At 38.7% G+C, this 24,816-nt stretch overlaps 1 protein-coding gene across 3 annotated transcripts in view; it reads right to left on the bottom strand.

The window, feature by feature from the left end:
• Nucleotides 1-24,494, bottom strand: part of GALC (galactosylceramidase) — a 782,116-nt gene extending 757,622 nt beyond the window's left edge. For 2 of the 3 annotated variants that reach the window (XR_014493956.1, XM_083375392.1), the window contains exons 1-7: nt 24,253-24,494; nt 22,709-22,777; nt 18,935-18,998; nt 17,834-17,947; nt 13,129-13,268; nt 10,755-10,793; nt 2,790-2,920 (exon numbers count right to left, since the gene is read on the bottom strand). Coding sequence is in view for 2 of the 3 variants with exons in the window: in XM_083375392.1 (XP_083231518.1) it covers nt 2,790-2,920; nt 10,755-10,793; nt 13,129-13,268; nt 17,834-17,947; nt 18,935-18,998; nt 22,709-22,777; nt 24,253-24,384 (689 nt within the window). In the remaining variant the exon portion in view is untranslated. Of the gene's footprint in view, nt 1-2,789; nt 2,921-6,219; nt 6,348-10,754; nt 10,794-13,128; nt 13,269-17,833; nt 17,948-18,934; nt 18,999-22,708; nt 22,778-24,252 lie in introns of all 3 variants that reach the window. The other variant, XM_083375393.1, reaches the window with a different exon arrangement.
• Between the last annotated feature and the right edge of the window lie 322 nt (nt 24,495-24,816).

The raw sequence follows: 24,816 nt of genomic DNA, 5'->3' as shown, positions 1-24,816 counted from the left end.
ATAAAACTGTGCATCCATAAATTCAGGAATAACATTTAAAGGCTACAATTTACAATGTGAATGATTAGCATTTATCCAGCATTTTAAAACTCAGACATTTTTGAAAAAAACCTGAAGAATAAATCAGCATAAATCCCTGGATTGCAGTTGGCAAGTCTTAGCCTCAGGGCTTTTTGTTGTTGTTTTTTATGGCTGTCCAGTAGGATCAAAGGAAAGACAGAATTTTTAGAAAGGATTTCAGGGTTTCACTTATTTACCAATATAGCAGGATTCTCTCATTATTATTGAGAAGAATTTAGAGACCTAAATGTCTCAGTGCTTTTGATTTATGTATCTTAAAACATGATTCTAGATCCTTTTGAAATGTAGAGATGCAAAATAACTTAGATCTCTATCTTCATTTAAGAACTAATATACTCTGGTACAGAAATCTCTGCTATGGACAGTCTTGTCAATCTAACCTAAATCCTTCCAATAAAACACAAGAGACTTAATATCTACCTCTTAAAAAGTTATGTTTAAAGCTCTTTTAAAAATTGGGGCCAGCAAACATTAGAGATAACTGTGACTAGGACTTTTTATTGGTTCATATGTTTTGATGGGGAAAAAAATCAGAGCAGACCACTTTAGAATTTTCTTCCTTTTTTCAACAAATACACAATTACTTTCATCTTCCAGCCACACTCCTGCTTACACTATGCAAGCAAAGAGCATCTCCTGTCCTTCTCGTTTTTGCTGCTGACTTAATGTCTTAAGATTAAAAAGACCTTGTAGCTTAATCTTTTTTCTGTATCCCACCTTCGACTATTTAGAATTAATAGAAAGCTTAAAGATGCTGGCCAGCAGTTTCCCTTTGTCAATCTTGCTGGCAGCTGTTCTTTTTCTCTCTCATGTTGGTAGAGCCATTTTTCTTTCATCATCTTCAGTCTTCTCAGTGATCATCTGTAGTCTCTCCTCCTCCTCGCCAACTTTGGCAGGTCTTCCCTAGATTTCTCCTCCTTTGCTTCAAGAGGATTTAAACTCTCCTCAAACCAGCACAACAGAACCAAAAAAGCTTTAGCAATGTGCAGTACCTAGCCCATTTTAGGTTTACCAGACATGTGTTTTCCTAAAACCAACAGCCAATCTTCAACAGCCGGAACTGTCCTCCATCATCTTAGATGCCAGTCATTACACATCTCCATGAAGTTCTGTGCCAGATCTTCTTCCCAGAGTTCATCTGATGATTTTTAATCTTTCACTTTTAATGTCAGCAGAATAGCTCTTCCTTTTTCTTTGGAAATCTTTTTCTATGGGAAACTAAATCATCCCTATTCTTATCTAATAGCTAGAAGAAGCACTTGGTTGTTTTCTATGTAGATATCTAAATAGCCAGCAGGAAACCAGGACTGAATGCAAACTATTATGATAACCATGTACGAAAGACAGGTGAAGCAACTCTTACTCACTGGAGAGCCACTGAGGTGCTACCTCAGCATATGTCTATGGAGATTCTCACTCATCCAGGTCATGGTTGCCCCAAAGGTGCTTTTCAAAAGGCAACTGGAGTTTGTTTTTTGCTTGAAGATGTTTTGCTTCTCATCCAAATAGCTTCTTTAGTTCTGACTGAATGGTGGAGAATGGAAAGATTTATGTTCTTTCCAGTGATATGATAAATCCTTCCGTTCCGCACCATTCAATCAGAACTGAAGAAGCTACTTGGATGAGAAACAAAATGTCTTCAAAGGAAAAAAACAAAGAAAGTCCAGTTGCCTGTTGAAGAGCACCTTTGGGACTACCTCAACATATCATCTGAGTTGAAACTATATAATTGAAACTACATCTCCCATAAGATCTAGGCAACATGGCCTACAATTGTTGATTACAGAAGATATAGTCCAAATATTTGGGAGACACAAGATTTCCCATCTCTTTTATATGGCAAGAAATCTGTTTCTATCTAAAATCAATAACCCGAACTGGGAAAACTCTTTCCACATTTCTCAACACACAACTGTGACCACAGCTGTACAAATGTACCAACAAACAATGAAACTATTTGGGGAAGAGTAATTTTGAGCAAAAATAGGCAAAAGGATGTCTCCAGTTTTCTGTTCCAATCCCTTCTTTGAATATTATACGTATGTTAAATCTCATGAATTCAGGTAAGCCTTACTTAATCTCCATTCATTCAGTGATTTTGAAATTATGATGGCACCGTATGAAGGTCCTCTTAAGTTCCAGCTGTTGCAGCATGCCTGTGGTTATGTGAACAAAATTCAGGCATTTGGCAACCAGCTCGCACTTACGACTGATCACAGCATCTTCACAGTCCTTAGAGTCCTGCTATTTCCTGCTGAATAACCTACGGGCAACTGGGACTATCTGGATTGCTGTTACTAAGCAATGTGATCACTTAATGCTGCACATTACAACCACATCACTTACGTGATGGCAATCCCAGTCCCAATTGTCATAGTAACTCCACACTATCTGCGTAAGAATCTCAAGGGAATAAGCAGCCTGAGCATTGCAGTGAAACAGAAGACATAAAAAGGAAACAAAAGCATTCCCTTCCTATGCAATATTGCCAGTTTCTGACAACTGTACTCAATGCCCTATGGACAAAAGCACAAGAAATCAAACATATTTGCATATGTCATTTGACACTTTGGAAGCTCACGAGTCTAAAGATTGCAACTACTTAATATTCCAGGGGGAAAAAATTTCCCGCCCCCCAAAGGTGCTGCCTATCAGAAATGACTGTGAGGGGTTATGAGGAAAGAATCAGCTTTGAAAAGATGCCCTACCCAATAATACTGACTGCTTCATGGAGCTCAGAATCAGTGAGCATGTAAAAGGATATTGGTTCCCAGAGGTAATCGCTGGCTATGATCTGCACTCGTTGAAGGTCTTGCTTATCCAAAGCGTACCTTAAAATCTTTTAAAATAAAGAGACAAGAAAAGTAGCATTTTATTAATTTTTATTTTATTTATTAAATTTTTATGCCGCCCATCTCTCTGCCAAGCAACTTTTTTCCCATCACTTGTAAGAAATAAATATTTAAAAAGCCAAAAATGTGCAATTTATTTTGCCGATGTCTAGATAGAAAGTAGGCATTTCTCTCTCTCTATGACAGGTGCATAAATGTGAACAGCAATAGCACTTAGACTTATATACTGTAATGCTTCACAGTGATTTAAGCCCTCACTAAGTGACTTATATACTGTACTGCTTCACAGTGATTTAAGCCCTCTGGTTTACAGAGTCAGCATATTGCCCCTAACAATCTGGATCCTCATTTTATGAATCTCGGAAGGATGGAAGGCTGAGTCAACCTTGAACCAGTCAGAATCGAACTGCCGAACTGCTGGCAGTCAGCAGTCAGCAGAATTAGCCAACAATACTGCATTCTAACCACTGCGCCACCACAGCTCTTGAAGTTACAAAACCTATAACCATTTGTCTGCCAAGGGGGAAAATAGAGCAAGATGCCATTCTCTTCAGTAAATTGCTTCATTTCTAAACAGACAAAGTTCATAACAGTGAGATAGGTGGCATATAAATTAAATAAATAAGAAAGCTCCATGGACACTCTGGGGAAACAAAGAGACAAGCCTCATTCCCAAACATAACCAAGGAGTATCTCCTGCAGCAAGATTTAATAAGTCTTTTGTAGGCAAATACCTGTCATTGCAGATGCCAGAATAAGAACATGTTGAAGAATAAACAAATCAGGGCAAGATCCAATGTCTGCTCATTCAACAGAATGTTCTCTCTTCCTTCCCACTGTGGTCTACCCACCCCAAATTTATCCCAGAAGTTTCTTCCAACTCAGAACAGATGCTAACGAAGCACATGGAGACAGAGGAAGAGAAAATAATTTCTCTCTTCCAGTGATGGATTTGAGATTATCGGCAGGATTGCAATTTGAGCCAACCTTATAACGTGCACATAGACTGTGACAAATGAATCTGAGACTTGATAAACACTGAAATATTGGAATCAAATGAGATAATGTCAAGAAAAGGTACGCAACACTCTAAAAAACAGAGCAGCTAAGGTAACAGGGGAACAGGTAAATTCTAGAAACTTTTAATACCCTGCTGCATTTTGTAACTTTTAGAAAAGAAAATGTTTTCTGAAAGGTGGAAAAAATATTTTTTTCTACATAGTAAAATGATGCTATAAATCCAATCAACAGTATTTACAAAAACTGAAATTTTAAAATTTGATAAGATTTTCAATAGTGTGTGCGTGTGTGTGTGTGTGTGTGTGCGTGCGTGCGTGTGTGTGCAGTAAATGAGCACCAAATAAGTGTAGTACCTTTCTTAACTCTCTTATTAATCTACTATGGTTTAAACAGTTAAACAGAGTAAGTCAAATTATACCTTCATTTCATCTAATCAGTTAACCATTTTTCATTCTACATTAGTAGTAACATGATATTGAACATCTAGTGCATAGGTTCAGGATAATGCTGGATCTGAACTCTACAATAACCTCATTATCATTTCACATCCAGGGAAAATGTTATACAGTACTTCAGTGTTAAGTAATGACAAGCTTGATGGTAAAAAATTCAACTATCAATGAGTTTTTGCTTACTTATTTCAGTATTATTATTTTGAAGCTCTGAAGTGATACTGCGCCTGATATTCACCCATTTCTTCTCAGAAATACATAATCAGTAGCAAATGGTGGTCTTGATGAGAAGCCAAGCAGCTATCTAGACTGCCAATTTTAACTTTCCTCAGATGCAGTGTCATCAGAGGACTCCACATTTGGGAAGATCAGAAGAAAGACAGGCACCCTGCCATTTATAAGTGGTGGTTATCAGCTGCATGAATTGGGGGGGGGGGAGAGACAACTATCAGCCAGAATAATTCTAACAGCTGTAAATGGCAAATGGTAAATTTCAAATTTTCAGGTATAGATATTGCGGTTATTATTTAACAAACTGTTACCATTTCTCAAAAAGCTCATTTTTAATAGAAATCAAACACTGTTCCACTTTAAATGTCTTAAAATTTATCCACTGTGCAATGGCCCTAAACTCTAACGGTTTAGGTTAGGTTAGGTTTAGGTTAGTCAATGAGTTATTTAATGTGGCACATCTAGCTTATCACTACACAACTCATTAGATAGCCATAAAATCAAAGCACTGAGAATATAGAGAATAAGATTAGATCAGACATGTCAAACACAAGGCCCAGGGGCCGGATCCGGCCCGCAAAGTGGTTTCATGTGGCCCACAAAGTCATCCTGGAAAGAGTGAGGGAATGGCCCCCCACTGCCTTGGCCCTGGCCCAGAGACCCTCCTTCTGCCAGAGACCCTCAGATCTGTCCCACTCCTGCCCAGGCCCCCATAGGCACCCTTGATACGAACGATATAGAGCTGGCCATGCCCACCCAGTAGGCCATACGCACTCTAGCCACGCCCAACCAGTAGGCCACGCCCACCCTGGCCATACCCACCCGGTCCCCTGAGGGTAACCGAAATGCTGATGCGGCCCTCAATGAAATTGAGTTTGACACCCCTGGATTAGATGATACAGATTAGCAAATCAGACATGAAAATTATCATTAATAATCTCCAGGTAATGTGTTCTCTTTTAAATGCATAATGTACAGCACAATCCTGCATCTCTGGTATTCAAAGCAACTATGATATAGATCAAAAAGCAAAATGAATATATTAAAAATACCACCACAAACAGATCAGCAACATAAAACAAAAAATTGAGTCTTTTCATTGCTGAAACAGCCAAGCAATCACAAGAAACTTCCTCAGAGTTCCTATTGGTTCCTTAGATAATCAATAATGTTTTAACATTTCACACAATCCTATATATACAAGTATATTAACAACTCTTAGATTTTATGCCACCAATTTTCAAAATTTTCCCCTAAAGATCAGCAGTGAAAGTACTGAGAATTCTGTATAGATATGAAGCCTTAGGTTCTTTGGGTACCCATTGGAAAGAAAGTTACTATTTAAGAAGCATCTGTAAAACAAAAGCCACCTAGTTACAGAAGATAGCAGAAGGATGTTGGTATCCTATTAAGCTGCAGCAAATAGTCAGCTGGAAGTAAACTAGGTGTAGGACCGGAAAGAAATGATACTATAGCCCATGCTTAAGAAAAGCAGGATAATGAAGCATGTGTCCAAATTCTAATTAATAGAAAGCTTTACATATAATAGAGGAATCACTGTTCCTCTGTATTTCCACACTTACCCTACTATCTCAACTGCATCATATAGATAAGGATCGACTAGCATTTGACTGGCAATGTCCCAATTTCCATCCGCAGCAATGATGCCAAGGGTCTTTAAACCCACTTTGTCCAAAGTTTTGCGAAGTACCTTGGTAACAGATAATATTATTTGAAGTATAATTTTCATCAACTAAGGAGCATGACATTATCTTAAAGGAACAAATAAGGACACAGCAATCAAGTTCTACAATGAATTGTTAAAAAGCTAAAATAATATATGCTGTTGGCTTGCCCAGATTCCATAGTCCTCAATAGGAATTGTGCACTTTTTGGTGATAATCAATTAATAAGAAGCAATGATGCTTGTATGACACTGGCTACTTAATACAAAGATCACAGCCAAACAAAGGGGCAGTGATTCCAAGACACATCTGAAGAAATTTAGGTAGCCCATGGGATTAAAACATACAGTATTGATCTACTAGCCCAAATTTATTTTATAAATAATCAACTTATAAAATAAAAAATGCGCTACATAAACTACCTCAAAGGGTACCCAGATGGCATCAGTATCAATGACATCTAACCAGGGCTCATTTTTATTTCAGAATTGGAGCACTGACCATTTAATATGAATTTAATACTTAACCTGACCATTAAGAAGTACATCTTGAACTCAAGAATTTGAGAATTCTTTTAAGTATCCTGTATCTTCCTTTAAAATAAAAGATACAGTAAATCACTATCAGCGTTCTACACAGAAGTTCCCCAGAAATATTAAGCTTATTTTACTTACTATGTAATAAATTCCCATTTTAAGCAAGATAGTAGTTTTTCATAGACTGTACAGAAAAAGTGATGACTGCTAAGAGGTTGATCTGTCTCAACAAAAAAAAAGCCTTGTTACAAATCACTGTTGCAGAGTAACCGGCTCAGTAGGAAGGAGGGCTCAAGCAGGAAATTAGTTTGGGCTCATTGTGTAAATACAAAAGGGCAAGGGTTGACCCCTCCCTCCCAAATACGTTTGAGCCTTATCTAGTCTTTCCCTGGTGAAAGCCTGGGGAGATTCTTGTGGAATAGGCATAGGGTTTGGTTGATTGTGCCTAACATCACTTTCCTAAAATTTCCTAAACTTAACAAAGAAAACAAGAATAACCATGACACCTTAAAAATTCTACATACTTATCAGTTAATTTTGCAAAATTTTGTATATTAAAGATTTTAAAATCAAGTTACTGTTGAATCTCTTGGAGATATGGTATAGGAGTTTGAACATTTTATTTATTTTTAATACCAACATTTATATGCTACGTCCTCAAACTCCAATGACCCAAACTCACATGATGTGATATTTTCTTACTTTTTCCCTATTTTGCTCTGAAAGTAAAAGCACTGTCAACATGACTTTTGAGCAATTAATTCCCTGTCAAGAGCACACATGTTCAATTGGCTACATCCCCAGGATGTACAGAGACAGGAAGATGACCTTGACAGAGATACACCAGATCTGTTACTAAAGCAACAAGAAGAAAAACATGGCTTAAATCTAAAACAAGTAGAAAATATAGGTAGTCCTCAGTTACCAACTGCAATTGACAATTATCCACTGGCAGCTCTGTTACTAAGCAGAGTAGTTGTTAACCACAATGTCACACGACCGCACCAAATTGCAATCATTATGTGAATCACTGCAGGTTGTTAAACATAATGACATGTGACCACAACTTGAGACTTACTGGTGGTTTTCCCGTTGACTTTGCTTGTTGGAAGCTGGCTGCGAAGGTCATGTGACTGAGGAACACTGTGACCATCGTAAATGCATTCTGGTTGCCAAGCAACTGAATTGCAATCACAGGACTGCAAGGATGCTACAATGGCCACAACTTTAAGGACCAGTTATGTCTCATTTTTCCGTACCCTTGCAAATTTGAACATCATTGAATGAGCGATCAATAAGCAAGGACTAGCTCTATGCATAAGTGGCTCAGACACACACACCTCCATAATTCACATGGAAATTGACAAGGGAGGAGGCACAATCACACTTGCAGGATTTTGTTATTATTGTGATTCTCACAAGCAGTCTATCTTCCTGTAGAGTTGAAGCTTGCTCTAGTCTATTTGGTGGGGTTTCACCAATGTCTAAAATCTATCAAAGTATCTTTTTTTTCGCCCAGGTGCAAAATTGTAAAAATCCTGTAATGTACAATACTGAAAAGATAAATTTGTTATTTATAAAAATAATAAAGGCAGGATACAAAATTCATGAATTACTGAAGTTGACTGTTGATATATGTTGTTTATCTTATTTAGACAAACAAACCTTTTAAAAAAATGAAATTGGGGGGAAGGTCTTTGGGAGGAAGTTATGACACAAGTGTTCAAGGTCCCCTTAATGTAGTATTAACAATTTAGATTTTATTTATTTGATTATAAATGGGATAGGTCCATGTCCTCAAATAACCTGGCCCCAAGCCATACAGCACTTTAAAGGTGATAACCAACACCTTGAATTGATCCTGGAAAAAAAGTTCAGGCAGCAGCAGTATGGCACAGGCAAAACAATGGCGTACCCCAACTGCACACATCACTGCATTCTGGAGAAATTGAAGTTTCCAGGTGATCTTCAAGCCTAACCCCATGTAGAGTGCACTGACTAGGGCAGAAATGACAATGAGGAAAGCCTCCCAGTCCAGGTATGGATGCAACTGGTGCCCAAAATGAATCTGTGCAAAGCTCCCCCACCCCAGCCATGGCTGCCATCTGCTCCACAAGCAAAAGCCATAAGTCCAGCAGGACCCCCCCCAGGCTGTATACCAACTCTGTCCGGGAAATGAAAAACTTGTAGTGAAAGTTACAATTGTGATCACACAATCATAGGACATTGCAACCATCATAAGTATGAGTCAACTGACAAGCACCTGGATTGTGATCCTATTACCAAGTGGATTGTGTGCCAGCCAGAACTTCAAGGACTGGTCATCATCACCACTGCAAATTCAAACTGCAGCTGAACAAGTGGGTGATAACTGAGGTCTAGCTGTATATGGAAATATAACTAAGGTTGCAAATTTACACTACCCATCCCTGAATGGCTTTCGGCAATGCAAGTCTGCCTTGACTCCAATTAAAAATTGTTCTAAAATAAAAGGCCCTTTAACAGAGAAAGAAGAATTTATTGTCAGTTCTAGATGTACCTGTGGTGGGACCTACAAGATGTTTTGTATACCAGAAGTTTGAAAAAATATGAGCTCATGAAAGAAACATTTACACCACAACAAGCACCTTAAACTGCATTCATAAAACAAATGGCAACCAGTATAGCTTGTTCAACACAGGTGACCCAGAAAATGCCATTGTACACACTTGCTACCACATTCTACAGCCAGCTGCAATTTAAATTACTAAAAAATTAAATAACTAATCTCTCCCACACATTTCAACTTACAGAGATCTTCCCTTAGGAATTAGGCAAGTGCCTATAGCCTTCAGGCCCAGTCACTTACTATCAAATATTCATCTCTTTTACATATTCCATAGCCTTACATTTTAAGTCTTATCTAAATTTGCCAAGAAATGATGATCTCTAGCAAGTTAGGTATGTATGCTAAACTGTATATTTTCAAAAGCAAATAATGAATTCAACTCCATAGTAGAAACATATGCATATTTAAATGTACAAGTGTTATAAAACTGAAATTGTAACTAATCAAAATAGGAAATCTTTTTAAAAAAACCTAATCATTTTTTCAAGATTAAGTTCTGTAACGTCCTTCAAGCCATGCAATCGGTTATGTAATACATGAATATTATAAAGAAATAATTATTATGCCTTCTTTTCTAGATTCTAGATTCTGTATCTAGATTCTAAGTAAAAGTTCCTAGATTCATCAGTCACTGAAGGCCCCAGCCCTATACACAGCTAAGAGTGCTTAATGTCAACTTGGATAATATACCACCTAGGTTTTTTCTGAAGAGGGAGAATCCAGCTACAATTGTTTATGGGCTCATAGCCTTATCCATCAATCATTCCAAGGTATTCAGCATAAAACTGTTCTTATGCTTGGTCCACAATCTGCAGCTGTCTCGTGGAGCAACTAAGATGGCTAAGTTCCTGCACGGCTGCTAGTTAGCTACTAAGCCCAGATCACATTTCTAGCTTATGACATTCTGGGTCCTAAACAACTTGGGATCAGAATACTACCTTTTGAGCCAGTAGTATGATGAGCAGACACTAGTGAAGGCACTCAAATGGAGAATACTTCAGCTCAAATGTCACATAAAATGAACATCATTACATTTTTCTTTCAAGGTCCAGTCAGTATTATATGCACAAAATGGCTCAGATGTTATTAGTGAATAAGAAAGCATGCAAATGTAAAGCAGATACATAAGTAATATTTTAGTACACATTAATTCATGCAAACGGTTATTAGTTGTTTACCTAAACTGAGGTAACTCTACTTCTTACTCTGCTGCATAATTTTTGTTCCACATTAAAGCAAGAACAAGACTCCTACTTGTTTAAATAAGTTAAGGATAGTAGTTGACATACCTTGATATATTTGCTGTTAAAAGATCGTTCATTCCAAATCTTAAATAAAAAAGGGAAGTTTAAAAGTGTTATAATGCTGCTTAAAAACCAGTAATAAAATCTAATTACCATCAAAACTAGAACAAGAATTACAAGAAAATCCCACTAAATTCAGTTCCCAACCCCAAAGCACAATAACTTGAGTTGCAACCCTAACAATTAGAGAATGAAGCATAAATGGAACAGTTGAATATCTCAGACAACAGTGTTTCTTTAAAGTCTGCATAACTAGGTCAGTGTTTCTCAAACCTGACAACTTTAAGAGAAGTGGACTTTTAACTGCCAGAATTCCTCAGACAGCATCTTGCTGGGGAATTCTTAAGAGTTGAAATCCCTACTTCTTAAGGTCACCAAGATCAGACAATACTTCTCTAAGTCATTCACAACACATTAAAAAAATATGTTCTCTTTAAGTTTAGCACCAGATGCCCTGTCCTCTGTTCCAGTGAGAGACAAGGTCTTCTTATCAGGAATATCCTGCCAGTGAAGATCGTCTTTGTTTAACATGCCTTTTTACTATTTTCCAAAATATAATTAACTACTCTAAGCATGCCATCACTTATTTCTTAGATAATAATTGATGTTGCATTGTTATTATTACATCTTTTTTAAACACTGATTTTTGAATTTTATATTATATTCTGCTCTGGGTTGTAACTTTGTTCTCAAACCAAGAACTCAAGCTTAAAGTAAAAAAATCAAAACTGACTGTTGCCATAGACATTCATACGGCAGCATATAAAGTCTCAAAAGTAGGCACACATTGTCTACAAAAATGTCAAATTAAATTCCACTCTAGAGTCTCTAACACATTGTCTAACTCCAAAGGGAACACCAGGTGTTTTTTTAATCATTTCTGATTGGCAAATAATTAGTGGATAGCCTGCCAGCCCATTATATATCCAGAGGAACCTTTCTCTAATTCAAAGGCTCATTTTCAGATATTACAAAAAATCCAAGTTTAGCATATCATGAACAAATCTAGACTAGTTTCAAACTTATGCCATATATCTATGTACTGTATGTATGTATGTACGTACTCCTCAGGTGCCAGACCAAACATTCTCCCAACTCAACCCAACCCTAACCCAAGCTTAGAGGAAGAGCCAGGTCTTCATGGCCTTGGGGAACAATTAATCCATGGAATAGCTTGCCTTCAGAAGTTGTAGGTGCTTCAACACTGGAGGTTTTGAAGAAAAGACTGAACAGCCACCTGTCTGAAATGGTAAAGGGTCTCCTGCTTGAGCAGGGGGTTAGACTAGAACACCTCAAGGTCCCTTCCAGCTCTATGTTGATTGACTGAAAGCTGAAAGGGTAGGGATCCCTTAAATCTAGATGGGAGGCTTCTCTAGATGGTTGGGGTGAAGGAAGGCCTCTAAGGTCCCATCATGTGACAATATTTAAGGGAGGGGATCTTGAGTGCAGACAACTTATCTAACTTAGAAGCATGGACAAATATTGTCCCACAAGTAACCCGATACTGTGCTCCATAGGCCTCTCATGGTTTTAGCAGAAGGACATGGATTATCTGGCCTTCTCCACTTGGCAAAGTGATATGTTTTAAATCCAGTCTGTATGTAGACTAATTAAACAGCTCAGAATTACTTCAGATAGTGAGATAGGCAGCATATAAATTTAACAATAAACAAACAAACATCTGTGAAATTTTAAAAGGCTACTTTGAATCAATCAGTTGCATATAATCTACATAATTCTAAGCATTCAAAAAAAGAACATGACTTACTGACATGAAGATTCTTCTCTGCAATTATTTTTTTTTTATTTTAATTCCATTTATATCCCGCCCTTCTCCAAAGACTCAGGGCAGCTTACAAGCTTAGCAGTAGCCTTCATTCTATGTATATGCCTGCTTATTAGGGCTTTCACACACACACCCAAGCGGCATTATTACAAAGTCAGCTTAATTGGCCCCAACAATCTGGGTCCTCATTTTACCTACTTCGGAAGGATGGAAGGGGGAGTCAACCTTGAGCCTGGTGGGATGCGACCCTGCACTAATTGCAGGCAGCTGGTGTTACTTAAGGAGGCATTAGCCCACTGCTCCACCAAAGCCATTTTTTACTTATGGACAAAATGCATATTAGTATAAGTCCAAATTCACTTTACTAGTTCAATTGCCTTTTATATTAACTTTTATTTTACCTTCCCAATTATGTCCTTTGACCAAATCACCCACAAATAAATTGCTTAATGCAAAAAGAAGGGGATTTAAAAAAAAACACTTGGTAAACATACCTATATTATAAGCCATGTGGTGCAAGTTTTATTTCATTTTTAATAAAAAACAGAATGTGAGAAAAACTCCTCTACTAACCCCAATGTAATCAATGTCCAAATCATGATATTTTTTAGCACCTATAATCCAGGAGACAATATAATAAGCGGTGACATCTGGGTACTCATAAGGCCAATTCGTACCCCTGCCAATCCATCCTGGAAAAGCCCAGGGCAAGCCTGCAAGGGGAAGCATAAACAAACAAACAAACACAATGGAAAATTATGTGTAACCCGTCAACTTCACAGAGCCAAAATGTTTTTTTTAAATGTCGATAATGTGGGGGGAAAGACTTGAAGTACTAAATGGTTATTTATTGTAGAAAGAATGTAATTTATCCACATGTTCTAGGACCCATAGATTCTATACATTTTTACTTCCTCTTTCTATAATGCTAGTGTTATAGTTTACATTATTAATAACAGGATAATTCACTGAAATGGAAGAATGAGTGGTAAAAATAAGTGCTAACAAGAGCTGGATAGAACAATGAAGAGAATTAAAGAACAAGCTGATAAATAGGAGGGTATTTTCCCAAACCTCAAAGCCCTGCTTACATTTGTTGAAAACTGCCATATTGTGCTTAAAAAGCATCATAAACATTACTCCTGCCTTTATCTTATTTATAAAAGCCCTGAAAACCATTGTTTCTCCCAGGCCATGGGATAATTGAATGGTGGGGTCTCTAGAGGTCTTGTCTACATGGGAGCATTTTGGTTCTTCTGTATAACTAGCACCTTATGTTAATTGTTGTCTTTATCTTTTCTTTTCAATATTGTGAACCATCCAGAGTAATTTTTTAATTGGGAAGCCTTATCAATTCTATAGACAAACAAACAAACATGACCTGTGTAATGAGGCCCCACCTACTTTGTGGTTCCTCATTCCTCTCATGTGCCCCTTGGCAATGAGTTGATTAGAAATCAGGGAAATGAAGATGGGCTAGAAACAGAGAAAGAATGAAAGGGGTCAGATGGTAGACAAAATAGCTGAAGAATGGGATCAGACACATGGAGTTTATAAGCAAAAGACTGGTGATGAAAACAGTTGATTAAGAAAAGAATCAATAGATTGCATAGAGTCACCTCTATTTGCCAGCAGAACAGGTACTGCTAATAAGTCTCCACAGATCTGCCTGAGAGACAGAAGATCAGAGGGAAATGCAAGGGGACAGGGAGAAGGATATGAACAGAAAGCACCACGGCAGTAATAAAGGTTAATTCAGTTGATGCCGGATGTAATTCAATGATGAAGTTATTAAAAATATTTTTGATAGATGATTACTTGTGTTGGTAGACAGTTTTAACTTCCTGAATTCCAGTCTGAGTGTATTTAAGACTGGCATATCTATGTATACATATTACTTCTTAAACTTTTTTCATTCAGACTCCTTCCCTCTTTCATATATTATGGCATTTTCCAAAAGAGCTTTTGTTTGTATGGGTTATATAGGTGGTCCTTGTTTAACAGCCACTTGTTCAGTAAGTGTTTGAAATTGTGACAGTGCTGAATGAATGGTACTTACACCTGGTCATCAGACTCCTTCCCTCTTTCATGTATTATGGCATTTTCCAAAAGAGCTTTTGTTTGTATGGGTTATATAGGTGGTCCTTGTTTAACAGCCATTTGTTCAGTAAGTGTTTGAAATTGTGACAGTGCTGAATGAATGTACACCCGGTCGTCAAAGTTACATTCATTGCACCGTCCCACAGTCATGTGGCCAAAAATGGGCACCTGGCACATTTAGGATCACAGGATGTACTTCAACTCCCTCTCCACCTATCTTTCCTCCTCTGGTCTTTCGGCCACCTGCATGCCACTGCCCCTCCACCAGGCATGCCTCATGAGCAGCAGGAGGAAGAAAATGTCGAAGGGCAGCTGGGATGGGAGGTGCTGCGGAGGAGAAGGTGATAGGCAGGGTGATGGGGACAACATGGCAATGGAGGGCACAGTGGCAGGGCAACAGGGGTAGTGGAGTGCAGGACAGCCAAAAGGGCAGAGATGGGGACAGACAGGCAGGTGTGTGGAGTTGAAGTGTTCCATGAAATTATAAAAGTGGGTGTGCTGATGAGCACCCAAATTTTAGTCACATGACTGCAGGGTGGTGCAACTGCCATATCTTCAAGGACTGGATATAAGTACCATTTGTTCAGTGCCTTCATAATTGAAGTTTGTTTTGAGCTGGAAGGGATAAGTGATGAGTAATGAACCAAGCCGGGCTCTGAGTCACAACAGCCAAGGAAATATCAGTCAGGCTGAAGTATGTAGGTCAAGCAGAAGAACCACAATGGAAGCAAGTCCAGACAGAATCTCCTTACTTACAAGTAGTCCTTGCTTAACAACCCTATTTGGGACCAACATTTCTGCTGCTAAACAATACAGTTGTTAGACAAAACATCACATGACTTCACTGCTTAGCAGTTTTAGTAGTCCTGGTTGCAGTTGTTAAGCCAGTACCATGCCACAGTAGGACCTCAGGCTTCTCCTGCCCTGCTGTGTTTGCTTGCATTTCATCTATCTTCTCCATTTCTACTCTTTAAGCCACCCTGCACCCTGCCACCACTACCACCCTGCACTCCACTACCCATGCCAAGATTGAGGTGTATTAGAAGCCTCACACCACTTCATGGATTACTGCCTTGTCGTCGCGAAGGGGCTTGCACAATTCAATGAAGCTATGAGCTATGCCGTGCATGGCCACCCAAGACGGAAAGATCATAGCAGAGAGTTCTGACAAAATGTGATCCACTGGAGAAGGAAATGGCAACCCACTCCAGTATCTTTGCCATGAAAACCCTATGAACAGTACCAAAAGGCAAAACGATATGACGCTGGAAGATGAGCCCCTCAGGTCGGAAGGCGTCCAATATGCTACTGGAGAAAAGCAGAGGGCTAGTACTAGTAGCGCCAGAAAGAATGAAGCGACTGGGCCAAAGCCAAAAGGACGCTCAGCTGTGGATGTGTCTGGTGGTGAAAGGAAAGTCTGATGCTGTAAAGATTTTTTATCCATAGGAACCTGGAATGTAAGATCCATGAATCAAGGAAAGCTGGACGTGGTCAAACAAGAGATAACAAGACTGAACATAGACATCTTAGTTATCAGCGAACTAAAATGGACAGGAATGGGTGAATTTAATTCAGATGACCATCAGGTATACTACTGTTGGCAAGAATCCCTCAGAAGAAATGGAGTAGCCTTCATAGTCAATAAAAGAGTAGGAAAAGCAATACTGGGATACAATCCTCAAAATGACAGAATGATCTCAGTTCGAATCCAAGGCAAACCATTCAATATCACAGTAGTCCAAGTCTATGCCCCAATCACCGGTGCTGAAGAGGATGAAATTGACCGGTTCTATGAAGCCCTACAGCACCTTATAGAACTAACACCAAAAAATGATGTCCTTATCATCATAGGGGATTGGAATGCTAAAGTAGGAAGCCAAAAGATAACCAGAGTAACAGGCAAGTTTGGCCTTGGAGTACAAAATGAAGCAGGGCACAGGCTGATAGAATTTTGTCAAGAGAATACGATGGTCATAGCAAACACTCTTTTCCAACAACCCAAGAGACGGCTCTACACATGGACATCACCAGACGGTCAACACAGAAATCAGATTGACTATATGCACTGCAGCCAAAGATGGAGAAGCTCTATACAGTCAGTAAAAAGAAGACCAGGAGCTGGCTGTGGCTCAGCTTCTCATTGCAAAGTTTAGGCTTAAACTGAAGAAAGTTGAGAAAAGCACTAGGCCACTCAGTTATGAATTAAATCATATCCCTGTTGAATATACAGTAGAGGTGACAAATAGATTTAAGGAATTAGATCTGATAGACAAGAGTGCCTGAAGAACTATGGACAGAGGTTCGCAACATTGTACGTAAAAGAGGTAGCAACCAAAACCATCCCAAAGAAAAAGGAATGCAAGAAAGCAAAATGGGTGTCTGAGGAACCTTTGCAAATAGCTGAGGAAAGGAGGGAAGCGAAAGGCAAGGGAGAAAGAGAAAGATACACCCAATTGAATGCAGAATTCCAGAGAATAGCTAGAAGAGATAAGAATGCCTTCTTAAATGAACAGTGCAAAGAAATAGAAGAAAACAATAGAATAGGGAGGAACAGAGGTCTTTTCAAGAAGATTGGAGAGATGAAGGGAACATTTAATGCAAAAATGGGCATGATAAAGGACCAAAATGGCAGGGACCTAACAGAGGCAGAAGATTAAGAAGAGGTGGCAAAATTACACAGAACTATACAAGAATGAGCTTAACGTCCCTGATAATCACAATGCGGTGGTCACTGACCTCGAGCCAGACATCCTAGAATGTGAAGTGAAGTGGGCCTTAGAAAATCTGAGCAATAACAAAGCTAGTGGAGGTGACAGTATTCCAGCTGAGCTATTCAAAATATTAAAGGACGATGCAGTAAAAGGGCTACACTCAGTTTGCCAGCAAATTTGGAAAACTCAACAGTGGCCACAGGATTGGAAAAGATCAGTTTACATTCCAATCCCTTTTTAAACCTGTTTCTGTTCCTACACTTTGCCAGCTAGGATGCAAAAACAGCAACTAGGAATTAGGTTTAATCTGAAATTCAGGTTAGTACCAAAAACATTATTTATAATTTATAAGCTGGATATTTCACTTGGCATTAAGAGATTATAATTAAAAATGAATCACCGAGCTGTTTTCAAATTATACTATCAAGGTACAAAAGCATCATATCTCAAAGGCCTGCAGTTCTTACCAATCAATTTAATGAAAGGATTTCTCTTTTTAGCTTCTTTCATCAGCCACCATTCATAGCCACGGAAATAATTTTCATCATTTTCATAATGCATGTGGGAGGGTTCAGTGCCATCTAGGAAAGGAAAACAAAACTTATCTTTGTATTTCATTAAATGCAAGACCTTCAACTATTTTTACTCCAGTGTATTTCATAATACATATGAATCGTTATTTGTGCAATGAAACTGAATATGAAAACATTATTCAATTTTAGCCCACAAGATAATGTCAAGGGCAAAAGCATTAATACAGATAAATGTCTACATCACATTCACCTTTATAATATTCATTTTAAAAGCATAATTGTTTGACTAACTAGTAATAACAAATTACAAAGCACTTGCTCAGCAAAAAACAATTGTGTGTTAAGAACAGTCACTCTTTTCTTTTAGAGATAAGTTTCAAAATGGAACTTAAAAAATGGAACAACTGTAAGCATGATACCAAATTTCAGATTGGATTTAGAGTTTTCTTCTATAAAGAGTCACTTATGGGCAGGTGATGCACCCTAACTGGCAAGCAGCCAGATCTTTAAATTGTCCTTCAGTTACAGTATTTACCATTGGTAGTTTCTAAGTCCTTTTAATATGATTGCTTTACCACAGGCTAAATTTGTTTTTCCATTTTCCAAGTGCCCGAAATAAACTTGTTATAAGGAGGAACCTCATAATTCTAATAGTTGGCACCATATTTACTTGCTGGAGGGCTTTTTAAAGAGAAATTGGCCCTATTTTGTTCAATTAGTGAAGTTAATACAATCTTATATGGAGGGAAGTAGGGAAAATGCATGTTATATCATGCAAAACTCAAATGAGCAAGTTTTCAAGTATCACTTAGAACTAAAGACCTATTAATATATTATCCAATATTAACCCAGCACATATTGGGATATTACAGGATTTCTCATGCGTGCCTCCTAGAATATATGCAAGAAAGGAATGCAGGAGTGGGTTATAAAGAAACAATTCATTTGCAGAACATGAAATATCAGCACAATTGCCCCAAGGGATCGCATTCACTGATGCTACAAACTTTTCCTGCAACATTCAAATTCAAATACCTGTAGACTGTGCATCACCACCAATCTCTACTTTGAGGAGCTGTAACGAGGCACCAAAATTTGGCTTGAAACAAGAGAATGAGAAAGAAAAGGTGTTAATGCTTCTGTTTGGTAAACAACATTCCACTGTTATCACAACCATTTAAATAGGTTTTCTCCTAATTAACATGAACTCTGTCTCTTCATGAAAAAAGAAAATAGAATAATAGAATAGAAAATAGAATTACATTATTTCCTCCCTCCCCACATTTTATGCAAGTTATAACACTCTACATTGGCTTGCCTTCCTTCCTTCCTTCCTTCCTTCCTTCCTTCCTTCCTTCCTTCCTTCCTTCCTTCCTTCCTTTCCTTTCCTTTCCTTTCCTTCCTTCCTTCCTTCCTTCCTTCCTTCCTTCCTTCCTTCCTTCCCATCAGGGTTAACTTTCTTAAAACGTTCCATTTATTTCTCAAAACATTCTATTGTTTCAGATGGTTCAACCAGGCATATCAACTCACTAAGTAAGATTCACACATCCTGGTGAATTAATTCACATGGAATGCTAAGATCTAACTATGATTTACAAATCCCAATACCCAGGTCTATATTTCAACTGCAAAACTCCAAAAGACTATTACATGGAAGCAAAGAGTTAGCATTCATAATTTTGCTAGCTTCTAGGATATTGCCCGAATTTCTGTAGCTCACAAATGGTATATCAACATACTATGGCTTAGTACAGTGATGGTGAACTAAGACATATATGTCAAAGGTAACACACAGTATTTTGGTGGACACATGCAACATCAATTCTTCTCAAAAGCATGCCCCATTCTTGAACGAAAGTTTGAGACTGCAGAGGTCACTCAAGAATGGTATGTGTTCTCTTGTGCTCTCTAGAATGTACAAGAGGGTTATACTCTTCCACCCCCTTCATACCCTCTACTTTTTGAGTGGCAGCAGCATCAGGACTGAAGATAAGGTCTGGGTATCTACTTCAATTCTAGCATTGGCGCTGTCACTGAATGCCATTGTTTAGAGTGACTTAGATGGGAGGAAGATAGGGAAATATTTCTTGTGTGTGTGCGTGCGTGCGTGCGTGTGTGCGTGCGCGTGCATGCGCACGCACGTGCGTGCCATGCCAGCAAAGTCGAGTTAGGCATTTTCCAAAATTTGGATATGCTGAGCTAAAAGGTTTTCTATCACTGGTTTAAGTACAATGTGAATCTAATCTCTGCTTCTATTCACATTTTCTTTCTGGACTTCTTCAGAAAGTTCAACAGACTAGGTTTGATTTTTCCACAGGTAGTCCCTGCTTAATGACAGTAGTTGGGACTGGAATTCTGATTGCTAAGCAATGTGGTCATAATGCACAACATTAGCAACAGTGGCCCCTGATGTCATTAGGTAAAAACTGTGAGTCATTAAGCCTATAGGCAGGTAAGTAATTGCTACTGGGTAGGGGAAGGTACATTTTATTTTATTTGTTTATTTATTTATCAAATTTATGTAGCCACCCATCTCACCAAAAGTGACTCTGGGTGCCGCAAAACAGTGAGATAAACAACAATACAACAACCACAGATATAAAATGTTTCCCATTAATATCATAAAAAACAAAGGTACATAACCATAGGCGATGAGAGGAATGAAAATGGCAAGCACAACAAAAGAGCCTCTTAGCAAATCTCCAGCATCCTGGGAGCTCCAGACAACATAACTAGGTCTTGAGGACCTTTCAGAATAACAAAAGGGATGGAACTAAACTAATTTCCAGAGGAAAGATGTTCCATAAGACAGGCGCTACAGCAGAGATGGGATGTCTCCTGAAACCTGCTAAACATAGCCAATGAGTCCTGCAACATGTCCTCTCAGCCAAATCTAATGGGGCGGGCTGAGAAGAAAAAGTACTGAATCATGTGGGATCCCATGAGGCCAAGGTCAGGACCTCTCCTTTCCAAGCATCATCAACTGGAATCAACCCAGGAGGTAAAATTGCATGGATGCCCACAGCAGCTTGTGAGTAATTTGGGGGCTGGGGTGATTGCTATTGGATGCTTTTGAGCACCTTGTGATCTTCCCCCATTAATTTTGCTTGTGGGAAACCAGCAACAAAGATCACAAATGGGGTTCACTTGACTGCAAGTCACTGTAACTGTCTTAAGTGTGAGCCAATTGCCAAGTGTCCAGATCTCAACCATGTGACCATGGGGGTGGTAATGATGGCTTCAAGGACTATCCCACTTGTTCAGCACCATTGCAATTTCAAACGGTCACTGAACTGTGGCTGGTAAGTGAGGACTATCTATACATCATCCAACACAATTGGAGAAAAACAAACACTAGCCTTAAATGAACTTCCAAGAAAAAAGTCATAAGATTAAGAAAAAAGCCAGCCAATACACATAAGGGGGACAAACCAGGAAACTGATATGAATTACATACTTGCATAATTTAATATAATGATATAAGAATGAAATGCTTATACATTACTATATTAAGAATGCTTATTTTCTGAGATGGTTACAGGATCATTTGAGCATAATAGACATTACTGGCTATACACCAGATGCATCCTTCAGATAACCAGTTTTACATCATTTGGGAGCTCACTGCCAAGCAACACCAGAATGATTAAAGAAATTCTGAAAATATTTTATAAAACTTGTTGGAAGAAAAATAGTTCTGCCTTCTCCAGTCATTAGTATTTTTCTTCTCAAGTGCTTCCAAAAATATATCTCATTGCTCAACCAGGTTTTATACCCACCATATTATTTTCATTCAAAGTAAGTAGTGATATATAAAATGTAGAAGAGGAATACATTGTAAGGGGAATAAATGAAACAGAAAGAGAAACGGAAGGAAAATCCACATTCTCTGTAATTTTATCATTTTACCATGCATCTTCATACTTTCCATTAATAATCCTTTTCATTTTGTTCCAAACAGCTTCCACATCCTTTTTATGTCTAGTTTCATTCATTTTCTATTGGGAGATTAATCTAACTACTAACAACTTTTGGATAAGGTACTTGTATTTTCTCTTCCTTCAGTCATTCAATTTTCCTTCTAATTTCTTTTACTTTCAATTCCTTCAATGTCCACTTGCTCCCATTATCATCTCTTGATATAGCAAAAGGTGCTCTGCCCAATATTCCGAATATCTCAAGTTTTGAATCTTTCATTAATTCTCTCAAACTTTCATCCCAATTATAGATTTATATTCATTCTTTTTGTACATGTAAATATGAAGGGATGTGGTTGAAGTATTTTAAATAGATATTTTATAAGCAGATTTATAAGCTAATTTTTATTCTTCTCATTCATTATTGGGTCTCTGAATCATTTTGGTGGTTAAAATTCTGGCCTAAAAGACTAATTCAAAGGCATATCTCTCTCTCTCTCTCTCTCTCTCTCTCTCTCTCTCTCTCTCTCTCTCTCTCTCTCTCTCTCTCCCTCCCTCCCTCCCTCCCTCCCTCCCTCCCTCCCTCCCTCTATACGTACACTGTATTTGTATGTAATACACACACTGACAGTTACAACTTTACACTAATTCCAAAAGGCACAGTAACATGGTGAATAAGTAGCATAAAGGCAGCTGCAATTATATTTCATATCTCAATTAACAAGAGAAATTAATACCATAGTAAAATACTGAATGCACAGGGAAGGAACTGACATGTGAAACTTTTTTCATATTTCTACCACTCTCATTTGCATCACAGCATTTTTGTTAATACTTTTAAGGAAAACGAAGTTCTACCTTAAAGTCAATCTAATTCTAAGGCAATAATTACCTTAAAAAGATAATCTAAAATCTGAGATCGATAGGGTTCTGGATAATTCACCAAAAGGCGTGAGGTAGCCTAGAAAAAAATTAGAAAGAAAATTGTTTTGAATTAATATACATATTACTACTGATCAGACATATTTTTATGATAATCATATTTCATGCCCATTTTCCCATGGTTCTTTCATTATTCATTATCTTCACAAAATCTTCTCCTAGCTTCTGCATATGTCCTCGGCAAATACTTAATTTAAAAGATAGCAGCTAGCCAACCATGGCTGATCCCAAAATATTAAGTAGGATCAAACGTGGAGAGCAACAAAAAAAATCTCAGATCTCTGTGGATTTGACAAGGAATTCTGGAAACAAAACTCAAAGAAGGCAGTAACAAATTTCTTCCAATTTCTTGCCAAAGAAAATCAAAGGGATTTGTCCAAGAAGTAAGAAAGTATTAGAAACAAGGCTTTAACTTGAGTGTCTTTATTTTACCTAATAATATCTTACTTTTACCCCACTTATCAGTTTGTATTATCTTCCTATACTTTATGATTCACAATGACATGATATACCCCTGCTTGTCCACTCTTGACACTAATCACTTCTTTCTCCTGCCTCCAAATTCTGATATGGAAATAACCTGTGTCCTAGTTATTAGAAAACCAGCGTACAAAGCTTCACCCACTGAAATCCAAATAGCAAAAAGTCACCTCCAGCTTCTAAAAAAAAAAACGGGTTTGTTTGCTTGTTTCTCTCTCTCCTCTGCCCTCACTGATCAAAGCCGGAGCATATATCTTAATTTTAAGTACATTGTGCAACACACTTGCCCAATTATGTCTTGTTTCTTTACCCCTACCTGGTTAAATGGCTACTCAACTTGAGACAATAATATCTGTTAGGTATTATAAGTTCTGTAGGGAAACCCTGTTCACAAAGCAAGCATCCTCATTGGAAAAATAAAATATAAAAATGCCATGCAAGTTCTAGCAACTTTCCCTGGAAGCTATTTATTATTTATGTACAGTATTAATGTACATAATGCTAAGCACATTGATTTGTGCTTTAGATTGTAAGCCGCCCTGAGTCTTCGGAGAAGGACGGGATATAAATGGGATTAAAATAAAAAATAAAAATATATGCATCTAATATAGGAACAATAAACTGAGTTAATATGTACGTATAATATACGAACTAAACGAAGTAACAACCACGCTCAGATCCCCTTAGAGGCATTTCCTCTAAAAAGAATCTTGCCATCTCAGGTCTCTTTTCAGGAAACTGCCGAACGGGTTCTCTATTTTGCCTTTGGGAATCTGAGCGCGGTTGCTGCAGTACTTCATCCCCAAGTTAAGCAGAGGACACGGGACTACGGCGATCAGCGGTGTTCCCACAAGGAAGCGACCCGATTCGCAGGTTCATTCTGGGCAGATTTCCGTCTGGGCAGATTTCCGTCAGGCTGAAAAAGGCTCCCCGATTCCGTGCCAACCCCAACGCCACCCCCCCAACGGAGCACAGTTTTGTCCGACCCACTCCCAGTGGGCTCAGTTCACCCACCCCGCCGCCGCTAACGGCTCCGATGCCATCGAATTGCTGCCCCAGCCCGACGGCATCATCCAGCCAGTAATCGTCGCTCTGCCAGGCAGACGCTCTGCAGCCCAGCAGCCAGACCAAGGACCAAAGCCGCATCCCGGCAGGTCGAAGGAACTGCCACGCTCAGGAGGACGAGGGACGGAGAGCCGACCGCATCTCCTCTCTCTCTCTCTCGGAGGAAATCCGCGAGAGCTCGGCTGCAGCGTCGCTCCAGCTACCAACCAGCACGATCATGTGACACGCGATCACCTGACCAGGCGGGCAACTGGCAGCGAGGAAAGATAAGGGAGCGAAGTCTTTGAGTGGTGGGGCAGCAGCTCCCTCCCTCGCCTCAGCGGTGACGTAACCTCGGAAATCATGCCGTTCGAGTTGACGTGTGGGGCATGTGTCCAGCGGAGATCGGGATCCTGACGATTTAGACCAGGGGTAGGCAACCTCGGCTCTTTTCTGACTCACGGACTTCAACTCCCAGAATTCCTGAGTCAGCTATGCTGACTCAGGAATTCTGGGAGTTGAAGTCCGTGAGTC

The sequence above is a fragment of the Vipera ursinii genome (assembly GCF_947247035.1).
Source record: "Vipera ursinii genome assembly, chromosome: 1".
NCBI classification, from domain to species: Eukaryota; Metazoa; Chordata; class Lepidosauria; order Squamata; family Viperidae; genus Vipera; species Vipera ursinii.
Note: the sequence above shows the minus strand (reverse complement) of the source record. Positions and strands in the feature narration are given on the sequence as shown.